Here is a 12332-nt window from a genome sequence, read left to right on the forward strand (position 1 = left end):
GGGCCGGGCCCTCAGTACCCCTCTCTACACCGGTCTCTACACCATTACCATCAATTACATGGCTGTGGTTTAGGGAAGGAAGGCTCTCTCTCCGTCCTTCCCTCAGTGATCCAGAACACCACCCAGGGTGGATGAGCAGAGCACTAGGCCCAGCTATGAATAATTGAGAAACAGCCACAACCCATTAAGTGTCCCTTGCCTCCCCCACCCTATCTCCCCCCCCCACCCCCCCCCCCCCCCCCCCTGCTTCTCAGGGTTTTGTATTGTTCCATTCAAGGCCAGAGGAAGGACATGACTCTATCTCCTCACCTCCCATCTCAACCTTACTGAAGGACATGACTCTATCTCCTCACCTCCTATCTCAACCTTACTGAAGGACATGGTCCAAGGTCCCTCCCCTCAGGCCTTCTTCGCCACAGGGTGGTTTTAATAGAAAAAGGGGCAACGAGAGAGGATGCAAAGAATCGAAGAGCGATGGCTTGAGAAAGAGGCAAGGATCATCCTTGGCTGCCGAACCCCTGAGTCTGGTGGTCATTCAGCTGGAGAAGCCGAGAACAGGAAGTAAAACAGGTGTATAGGAAGACCTCTGCCCACGTCCTTTGTTAGTGGCTTTAAGTTGTAAAGCCAGGGCTCAAGCCATCTCGTTCTGAGACAATTACCCGTCATTATGACGTCAACATTCTAACAGTCTAATAAATACATTTTCATACAGTATATGCTGTGGAAGGTAGCGGGTAGCGGATGGAAGATAGCAGGTGGAAGGTATCAGGGGAAAGGTAGCGGGTAGCGGGTGGAAGGTAGCGGGTAGCGGGTGGAAGGTAGCGGGTGGAAGGTAGCAGGTGGAAGGTAGTGGGTGGAAGGTAGCGGGTAGAAGGTAGCGGGTGGAAGGTAGTGGGTAGCGGGTGGAAGGTAGCGGGTAGAAGGTAGCGGGTAGAAGGTAGCGGGTAGAAGGTAACGGGTAGAAGGTAGCGGACAGTACGTAATAGGACCATAACAGTTTCAACCTCGACCAGCAGCAGTTAGCAAGCTCCCTTTTTATTCTCCATTCTCTGCATCCTGGCTCCTCCAACCCACTCCCCTTGGTAGTCACTAATGGTACCCTATTCTCTACATAGTGCACTATATATTGAATAGGGTGCTATTAGGGACTCAGAACAGTGTTTGGTCCGTAGGTGGAGAAGATGGAAGACGTCTGGTGACTCACCACCACCCAGGAAATACAAGATAATTGTTTAGTCCTCAGTGGAACAAAAGTACAGGAGAAAAGAGTGGAGTGGAGAGGGAGAGGGGGAGGACTGGGTGGGAGGGGAGAGGGAGAGGGGGGAGGACTGGGTGGGAGGGGAGAGGGAGAGGGGGGAGGACTGGGTGGGAGGGGAGGGGAGAGGGAGAGGGGGGAGGACTGGGTGGGAGGGGAGGGGAGAGGGAGAGGGGGAGGACTGGGTGGGAGGGGAGAGGGGGAGGGGGAGGACTGGGTGGGAGGGGAGAGGGAGAGGGGGGAGGACTGGGTGGGAGGGGAGAGGGAGAGGGGGGAGGACTGGGTGGGAGGGGAGGGGAGAGGGAGAGGGGGAGGACTGGGTGGGAGGGGAGAGGGAGAGGGGGGAGGACTGGGTGGGAGGGGAGAGGGAGAGGGGGGAGGACTGGGTGAAAGGGGGTTGAAGGAGGGGAGAGTGTGTGTGGGTGGGTGGGAGGAGAGGGGTGGGTGGAAGTGGGGAGGAGTGGGAGAGGTTATAATGGAGTGGGTGAAAGGAGGGAGTGGGGGAGGACAGTATGAGAGGGGGGGAGTGGGAGAAGGAGATTTGTTTATTTCACTTTTGTATATTATCTACTTCACTTGCTTTTGGCAATGTTAACATATGTTTCGCATGTTTCTCAATTTTCCCCTTGAATTGAATTGAAAGGGTGAAGGAGGGAGAGTGGGGGGGGGGGGGGGGGGAGTGGGTGAGTGAGTGGGGGGAGGGCAGGAGAAAGGGGGGAGTAGGAGAGGGGGTAAAAGATCAGTTTGACGAAAAAAACTCTCTCTCTTACACACACCCATACGTACTCTCTCACACACACCCACCCATACGTACTCTCTCACACACACCCACCCATACGTACTCTCTCACACACACACACCCATACGTACTCTCTCACACACACCCACCCATACGTACTCTCTCACACACACCCACCCATACGTACTCTCTCACACACACACACCCATACGTACTCTCTCACACACACACCCACCCATACGTACTCTCTCACACACACACCCATACGTACTCTCTCACACACACCCACCCATACGTACTCTCTCACACACACACACTTATACGTACCCTCTCTCACACACCCACCCATACGTACTCTCACACACACCCACCCATACGTACTCTCTCACACACCCATACGTACTCTCTCACACACACCCATACGTACTCTCTCACACACACCCACCCATACGTACTCTCTCTCACACACACCCACCCATACGTACTCTCTCACACACACACCCACCCATACGTACTCTCTCTCACACACACCCACCTATACGTACTCTCACACCCACCCATACGTACTCTCTCACACACACCCACCCATACGTACTCACACACATACATCCACCCATACGTACTCTCACACACACACACACCCATACGTACTCTCTCACACACACACACCCATACGTACTCTCACACACACCCATACGTACTCTCTCACACACACACACCCATACGTACTCTCACACACACCCATACGTACTCTCTCACACACACCCACCCATACGTACTCTCTCACACACACACACCCATACGTACTCTCTCACACACACACACACACACACACACACACACACACACACACACACACACACACACACACACACGTACACACACACGTACACTCTCTCTCTCTCACTCACACACCCACTCACTCACTCACTCACTCACTCACTCACTCACTCACTCACTCACTCACTCACTCACACACACACACCCACCCATACGTACACTCTCTCTCACACACACACACACACACCCATACGTACACACACAGACACACACACACACACACACACACACACACACACACACACACACACACACACACATACATCTCTTTGCTCATCTCTCTTGGAGGTCGTTGAGGCTGAAAGCTTGTTGTCTGTTTTATATTGTAATCTATTTGGAGCAGCTGCAGATGACAGATGACACCCTGATGAGTTAATTTACTGTTCAATATTCATGCCTTTTACCATCTCTCCCTCACTCCATCTCTCCCTCACTCCATCTCTCCCTCCATCTCTCCATCTCTCCCTCACTCCTTCTCTCCCTCCCTCACTCCATCTCTCCCTCCCTCACTCCATCTCTCCCTCCCTCCCTCCATCTCTCCCTCGCTCCGTCTCTCCCTCGCTCCGTCTCTCCCTCGCTCCGTCTCTCCCTCGCTCCGTCTCTCCCTCGCTCCGTCTCTCCCTCGCTACATTTCTCCCTCCCTCCCTCCATCTCTCCCTCCCTCCCTCCATCTCTCCCTCCCTCCCTCCCTCCCTCCATCTCTCCCTCCCTCCCTCCATCTCTCCCTCGCTCCGTCTCTCCCTCACTCCATCTCAGAAATAGGCCTAGCTAGCTGGCAACCCCAGCTGTGACCTAGCTAGCCGGCAACCCCAGCTGTGACCTAGCTAGCCGGCAACCCTAGCTGTGACATAGCTAGCCGGCAACCCCAGCTGTGACCTAGCTAGCCGGCAACCCTAGCTGTGACATAGCTAGCCGGCAACCCCAGCTGTGACATAGCTAGCCGGCAACCCTAGCTGTGACATAATGAGTCATGTCATAGTTTAGGCCGAGGGGACAACTTAGGCCGAGGGGACAGCTTAGGCCGAGGGGAAACCTTAGGCCGAGGGGACAGCTTAGGCCGAGGGGACAGCTTAGGCCGAGGGGACAGCTTAGGCCGAGGGGACACCTTAGGCCGAGGGGACAACTTAGGCCGAGGGGACAGCTTAGGCCGATGGGACACCTTAGGCCGAGGGGACAACTTAGGCCCGAGGGGACAACTTAGGCCGAGGGGACAGCTTAGGCCGAGGGGACACCTTAGGCCGAGGGGACACCTTAGGCCGAGGGGACACCTTAGGCCGAGGGGACACCTTAGGCCCGAGGGGACAACTTAGGCCGAGGGGACAGCTTAGGCCGAGGGGACACCTTAGGCCGAGGGGACACCTTAGGCCGAGGGGACACCTTAGGCCGAGGGGACAGCTTAGGCCGAGGGGACAGCTTAGGCCGAGGGGGACAACTTAGGCCGAGGGGACAGCTTAGGCCGAGGGGGACAACTTAGGCCGAGGGGGACAACTTAGGCCGAGGGGACAGCTTAGGCCGAGGGGGACAACTTAGGCCGAGGGGACAGCTTAGGCCGAGGGGGACAACTTAGGCCGAGGGGACAGCTTAGGCCGAGGGGGACAACTTAGGCCGAGGGGACAGCTTAGGCCGAGGGGGACAACTTAGGCCGAGGGGACAACTTAGTCCGAGGCGGAGAGAGAAAATATGGAGCGATATCTATATAGCAAAACAACCTGATAGACTCTGAGGAACAAACATGACTCATTCTGACCTTGAGAGAGAACAACGTAAAACACCAAATAATGCAGAGCAGAATTGGGCCGAAATCGCTAACTATCAAAATCCAGAAAAGAGCCGTTAAATTCTACAACCACCTAAAAGGAAGCGATTCCCAAATCTTCCATAACAAAGCCATCACCTACAGAGAAATGAACCTGGAGAAGAGCAAGCTGGTCCTGGGGCTTTGTTCACAAACACAAACAGACCCCACAGAGCCCCAGGAAAGCAACACAATTAGACCCAACCAAATCATGAGAAAACAAAACGATAATTACTTGACATATTGGAAATAATTAACTAAACAACAGAGCAAACTAGAATGCTATTTGGCCCTAAACAGAGAGTACACAGTGGCAGAATACCTGACCACTGTGACTGACCCAAAATTAAGGAAAGCTTTGACTATGTACAGACTCAGTGAGCATAGCCTTGCTATTGAGAAAGGCCGCCGCAGGCAGACATGGCTCTCAAGAGAAGACAGGCTATGTGAACACTGCCCACAAAATGAGGTGGAAACTGAGCTGCATTTTATACATTTCCCTCAGTAAATACAACCTATATTTATGTTTATTTATTTTCCCTTTTATACTTGAACTTTTTACACATGACATTTGTAATATATTTTGGAATTCTTGTTTACAGTTTTTTTTTGTATTGTTTATTTCACTTTTGTTCGTCAAGTTCACTTGCTTTGGCAATGTTAACATACGTTTCCCATGAGAGAGATTTCATTGGCTGATTAGGTCCCCATGTGGTAAAGAATAAGACTAGTTAACTTAGGGCAAGTCAAAAACAAAACGATACCAGCATTCAGCCCATGGCCCACACATTCTGTACTGTAGAAAGAACGACAACAGAATGTCAATGTGAGTCGAACCTCAGACATCGTCTTGTACTCTCAATTAGAAAGAGGAAGAGAGAAAAGAAATACCTTCTCCAGAATCTATTTAGACTGTCAACGCCCTGGTCTACGCCCTACGTAGGGGACAGAGCCCTATGGTCCTGGTCTAAAGTAGTGCCCTACGTAGGGAACAGAGCCCTATGGTCCTGGTCTAAAGTAGGGCCCTACGTAGGGAACAGAGCCCTATGGTCCTGGTCTAATGTAGTGCCCTACGTAGGGAACAGAGCCCTATGGTCCTGGTCTAAAGTAGTGCCCTACGTAGGGAACAGAGCCCTATGGTCTTGGTCAAAGGTAGTGCACTACGTAGGGAACAGAGCCCTATGGTCCTGGTCTAAAGTAGTGCACTATGTAGGGAACAGAGCCCTATGGTCCTGGTCTAAAGTAGTGCACTATGTAGGGAACAGAGCCCTATGGTCCTGGTCTAAAGTAGTGCCCTACGTAGGGAACAGAGCCCTATGGTCCTGGTCTAAAGTAGTGCACTATGTAGGGAACAGAGCCCTATGGTCCTGGTCTAAAGTAGTGCACTACGTAGGGAACAGAGCCCTATGGTCCTGGTCTAAAGTAGTGCACTACGTAGGGAACAGAGCCCTATGGTCCTGGTCAAAGGTAGTGCACTACGTAGGGAACAGAGCCCTATGGTCCTGGTCAAAGGTAGTGCACTATGTAGGGAACGGAGCCCTATGGTCTTGGTCAAAGGTAGTGCACTACGTAGGGAACAGAGCCCTATGGTCCTGGTCTAAAGTAGTGCACTATGTAGGGAACAGAGCCCTATGGTCCTGGTCTAAAGTAGTGCACTATGTAGGGAACAGAGCCCTATGGTCCTGGTCTAAAGTAGTGCACTATGTAGGGAACAGAGCCCTATGGTCCTGGTCTAAAGTAGTGCACTACGTATGGAACAGAGCCCTATGGTCCTGGTCAAAGGTAGTGCACTATGTAGGGGACAACTTGAGAAAATAAGCTTTCTTTACATTACCATGTTGCTGATTTGAATCGAGGCTGGGGGATGGCTGCCCACTCTCCTGCTGATTTGAATCGAGGCTGGGGGATGGCTGCCCACTCTCCTGATGATTTGAATCGAGGCTGGGGGATGGCTGTCCACTCTCCTGATGATTTGAATCGAGGCTGGGGGATGGCTGTCCACTCTCCTGCTGATTTGAATCGAGGCTGGGGGATGGCTGCCCACTCTCCTGCTGATTTGAATCGAGGCTGGGGGATGGCTGTCCACTCTCCTGCTGATTTGAATCGAGGCTGTGGGATGGCTGCCCACTCTCCTGCTGATTTGAATCGAGGCTGGGGGATGGCTGTCCACTCTCCTGCTGATTTGAATCGAGGCTGGGGGATGGCTGCCCACTCTCCTGCTGATTTGAATCGAGGCTGGGGGATGGCTGCCCACTCTCCTGCTGATTTGAATCGAGGCTGGGGGATGGCTGCCCACTCTCCTGCTGATTTGAATCGAGGCTGTGGGATGGCTGCCCACTCTCCTGCTGATTTGAATCGAGGCTGGGGGATGGCTGTCCACTCTCCTGCTGATTTGAATCGAGGCTGGGGGATGGCTGCCCACTCTCCTGCTGATTTCAATCGAGGCTGGGGGATGGCTGTCCACTCTCCTGCTGATTTGAATCGAGGCTGGGGGATGGCTGTCCACTCTCCTGCTGATTTGAATCGAGGCTGGGGGATGGCTGTCCACTCTCCTGCTGATTTGAATCGAGGCTGGGGGATGGCTGTCCACTCTCCTGCTGATTTGAATCGAGGCTGGGGGATGGCTGTCCACTCTCCTGCTGATTTGAATCGAGGCTGGGGGATGGCTGTCCACTCTCCTGCTGATTTGAATCGAGGCTGGGGGATGGCTGCCCACTCTCCTGCTCTTTGTATGAATCTCTCCCCACTGCTGGTAGGGAGAACACGGTGTGTCAACCTAATTTGGGGGAGGGTAGTCCCAGATCCACTCAGTGTAGGTCGGTAATGTTGTCCTAATGTCTCGTCTCCTTGCTCATATAAAGGAACCAGAATACATGGAGACACAGACATGGGGACAGGGGCTTGATCTGATACAGTGAGAGAGACCCATATCTCAATGGAAAGACAATACACGTGTTCAGCCCATTAACTGTGAGGCCTGGAGCTGGAGAGAGGCTGGAGCTTGGGGGCCATCTTTAATTCTGTCCCATGATCCAGTTAGAGCCAATTAGTTTGCAGTTAGCTGCCTGCAGTGACACGGGCTGGTCCACTGAGCCATCCTGGGCAAGCTTAATAATGCTAACACCATGCTATCAAGGGATAATGTTGAACCGTTCCTTAGCAATGCTAACACCATGCTATCAAGGGATACTGTTGAACAATCCCTTAATAATGCTAACACCATGCTATCAAGGGATACAGTTGAACAATCCCTTAACAATGCTAACACCATGCTATCAAGGTAAAATGTTGAACCGTTCCTTAGCAATGCTAACACCATGCTATCAAGGTATAATGTTGAACCGTCCCTTAATAATGCTAACACCATGCTATCAAGGGTAACAATCTAACGTGGATGACACTGGTGTTGTTCAACTAGCAGTGCCTTTAGAGGATGCTGGTGTGTGTTCATCTGTTAGATCACCTCCAAAAAGCAGCCTTTCTTCTTCTCTTGTTAGAGGTATTCAGGAAGTAGATTTCCATCTCATTGTTCTCACTAATCCAACTATCAGTGGGTAAGCAAGGATGCCTTGAATGATGCTAGCTAGTCAATGGTCTTCTGGGGGGGGGGGGGGGGGGGGGGGGGGGGGGGGGGGGCACGACACACGCTACAATGCTAACCTCTTGCTAACTGTGGTTTCTCTGTCTCTCTCTGCAGGGTGGAGAGGTCTACAGACCAGGTGATCAAGCCGGTCAACGTGGAGGCCTTATCCAAGTGGGTGGGCAAGATCCCTGCGGACGTACTGAGAGACATGCCCGTCATCGCCCCCATGTTGTCCCGTCTGGGGTACGACCCCCACGCCAACCCTCCCAACTACGGCCGGCCAGACCCCAAGGTCCTTGACAACACCAGGAGGGTGAGTGGGGAAACGAATGACAGTGACATGTCAACCCACAACACATACCTCAGACACACTCACCCACACAACTCTAGTGTACTGAGAAACACTGGGACGCATGTTAAGCACACTCCCATACACACAATGCATTCCGATGCATTCCAATGCATTCCACAAAGGATCTGAAGTTTCCTCTGAAGCAGGAAGCAGATCTGAGAATTGTATTCTTAGGTTCCCAGGACTCTTTCTCTAGTTGCATCGCCTTTCAAATCGCCTGTCCAATCTCTGACTCCCATTAAATTACCTGTCCAATCTCTGACTCCCATTAAATTACATGTCCAATCTCTGACTCCCATTAAATTACATGTCCAATCTCTGACTCCTATTAAATTATCTGTCCAATCATCTGCCTCCTAGTTAAATGACCTGTTGAGTTAATATCTGTATTCATATAATTAATTCCCATTTTAATTTAATTCCCACCTGCTGATTTAGCATCTGTCTGAATTCAGTGATCACATCCAAATATATATATATTTTTTTTTTACATTTATTTGACTAGGCAAGTCCATTAAGAACAAATTCTTATTTAAAATGGCGGCCTACACCGGCCAAACCCGGACGGCGCTGGGCCAAATGTGCGCCGCCCTATGGGACTCCCAATCACAGCCGAATGTGATACAGCCTGGATTCGAACCAGGGACTGTAGGGATGCCTCTTGCACTGAGATAGAGTGCCTTAGACCACTGCGCCACTCGGTAGCCCAAGTCCCATCCAGTACCATCTTCCACATCTACCAGACAGACCTGTATGTGAGAGTCCTTCTGCTCTAGTACACTCACTGACCCGGCCAGACGACTTTGGTGCTGGAAAGTGGCGAGCACACGGGCCTCTATTTCTGGAGCAGAATATGTTTTATTCAGCGAGGAGCCCTGGTATCGGGTGTCTCTCAAGCCTCTCTCTTTAGATTTCTTATCTCTGATCCTGTGGAGCATATTCAGTCTGTTTATTTTGATGTCTCTTGTTCAGGATTTAAACTGATACATTCCAGTACTGTAGGCCCCGGAGGACCAATGACCTATGTGTTGTGTAAACGTTCATCTGATTAGCATCTCTCCGTTGACATGTTCTCATGTGATCTCTGAACCTCCACCCTGCTTGGCGTCAGTTCCAGGTTCTATACCATCTCTATGTGTGTGTGTGTGTGTGTGTGTGTGTATATATATATATCTATTAGATATTTATATATATATATATATATATATCTCTATTAGATATTTAAGTTTACTTTTAACGTTACAGCCTTATTGTAAATTATTAAATTGTTTTTTCCCCTCATCAATCTACACACAATACCCCATAATGCCAAAGCAAAAAAACGTTTTTTTGTTTTTTTTTATTAACAAATGTATAAAAAAAGTTAAACTATCACATTTACATAAGTATTCAGACACTTTACTCAGTACTTTGTTGAAGCGCCTTTGGCAGCGATATACAGCTGGGTTTGATCTGTCTTCAATTTATAATCTTTGAAACCAACGTACAACAACAGGCCTTTTTTTTAATAAGTCTGTATTGATCTCTTGTTATCCTAATTGTCTCTCAGAGGAGAAGGGGCGTTGTGAAGTTACGATGCACGGTAACCATATGAAGAGTATTACAGTAAGGAGATAGCCAGCTACTCTTTAACTCTCAATCTGTTTTCCATTTGTCTTGATCCATTATTGATTATTCTCTAGTGGCTAAAGTCTCTAAAGAACAAATTGGGCATACCACACACACACACACACACACAACACACACACCACACACACACACACACACACACACACACACACACACACCCCACACACACCACACACACACACACACCAAACACATGCGTAGGCACACACACACACACACACACACACATACACACACACACACACACACACACACACACACACACACCAAACACATGCGTAGGCACACACACACACACACACACACACACACACACGTATGTGTGTGTTTAAGCACGCTGCCCCTCTCTAAACAACTTGGGTGTAAGGAAGTGGCCTCTCTTACATTTTGTGTAAGTCAAGTGTTTTATTGAGCCTTACAGCCTGTGGGTCATAGCCTGGGGGTCACAGCCTGGGGGTCACAGCCTGGCGGTCACAGCCTGGGGGTCACAGACTCTTACCCCTGTGTCAAGGCTGCCTGTAATTCATCAGCCCAACATGGCGTTGCTGTAGGCCTCGTCACATTTCCTGTCCAGGCCCCTCCCACACAACATGTGGGGGGTGGGGCGGCAGGTAGCCTAGTGGATAGAGCGTTGGGCCAGTAACCGAAAGTTTGCAAGATCGAATCCCCGAGCTGACAAGGTGAAAATCTGTTGTTCTGCCACTCAACAAGGCCGTTAACCCACTGTTTCCGATAGGCCGTCATTGAAAATAAGAATTTGTTCTTAACTGACTTGCCTGGTTAAATGAAGGTTAAATGAACTGACTTGCCTAGTTCAATGAAAGGTAAATTAACCGACTTGCCTAGTTAAATAAAGGTTAAATTAACAGCCTCCGCTCTTCTGGGAAGGCTTCCCACTAGATGTTGGAACATTGCTGCTATAACAGCCTCCACTCTTCTGGGAAGGCTTCCCACTAGATGTTGGAACATTGCTGCTATAACAGCCTCCACTCTTCTGGGAAGGCTTTCCACTAGATGTTGGAACATTGCTGCTATAACAGCCTCCACTCTTCTGGGAAGGCTTTCCACTAGATGTTGGAACATCGCTGCAGAGACTTCCATTCAGCCATGTGCATTGGTGAGGTTGGGCACTGATGTTTGGAGATTAGGCCTAGCTCACAGTTGGCGTTCCAATTTATCCCAAAGGTGTTAGATGGGGTTGAGGTCAGGGCTCTGTGCAGGCCAGTCAAGTTCTTCCACACCGATCTCGACAAACCATTTCTGTATGGACCTCACTTTGTGCACAAGGGCATTGTCATGCTGAAACAGGAAAGGGTCTTCCTCAAACTGTTGCCACAAAGTTGGAAACATAGAATCCTCTAGAATGTCATTGTATGCTGTAGCGTTAAGATTTCCCTTCACTGGAACTAAGGGGCCTATCCCGAACCATGGAAAAACATCCCCAGACCATTATTCCTCCTCCCCCAAACTTTACAGTTGGCACTATGCATTCAGGCATGTAGCGTTCTTCTGGCATCCCCCAAACCCAGATTTGTCTGTCGGACTGCCAGATGGTGAAGCGTGATTCATCACTCCAGAGAACGCATTTCCACTGCTCCAGAGTTCAATGGAGGCGAGTTTTACACCACTCCAGCCGACGCTTGGTGATCTCAGGCTTGTGTGCGGCTGCACGGCCATGGAAACCCCTTTCATGAAGCTCCTGACAAACAGTTCTCAGTAGTGAGTATTGCAACTGAGGACAGATGATTTTAATACGCTGCACAATTCAGCACTCGGTGGATCCGTTCTGGTAGCTTGCCGTGGCCTACCACTTCACGGCTGAGCCGTTGTTGCTCCTAGACGTTTCCACTTCACAGTAACAACACTTAGTTTACAGCTCTATCAGGTGCAGAAATTTCACAAACTGACTTGTTGAAAAGGTGGCATCCTATGACGGTGCAACGTTGAAAGTCACCGATGTTCTACTGCCAATGTTTGTCTATGGAGTTTGCATGGCGGTGTGCTCGATTTTATATCATATATGTGTATATTTATATTTTAGTGTATCATATTGACTCCAGACTTCAGAGTGTGTGTGTGTGTGTGTGCGTATATATTTGTGTGTCATGTTGACTTCAGTGTGTGTATATTTTAGTGTGT

The 12332-nt window shown here is 50.1% G+C and overlaps 1 protein-coding gene across 3 annotated transcripts in view; it reads left to right on the forward strand.

Annotated features, from left to right (window-relative positions):
• The window catches only part of LOC110508082 (protein-tyrosine sulfotransferase 1), a 100327-nt gene that overhangs the window by 50923 nt on the left and 37072 nt on the right, over positions 1-12332 (forward strand). For all 3 annotated transcript variants that reach the window (XM_036965665.1, XM_036965664.1, XM_036965666.1), the window contains exon 3: positions 8327-8525. In XM_036965665.1, the coding sequence (XP_036821560.1) occupies positions 8327-8525 (199 nt within the window). The remainder of the gene's footprint in view (positions 1-8326; positions 8526-12332) is intronic.

Source organism: Oncorhynchus mykiss, chromosome 27 (assembly GCF_013265735.2).
Source record: "Oncorhynchus mykiss isolate Arlee chromosome 27, USDA_OmykA_1.1, whole genome shotgun sequence".
In the NCBI taxonomy this organism is placed as follows: domain Eukaryota; kingdom Metazoa; phylum Chordata; class Actinopteri; order Salmoniformes; family Salmonidae; genus Oncorhynchus; species Oncorhynchus mykiss.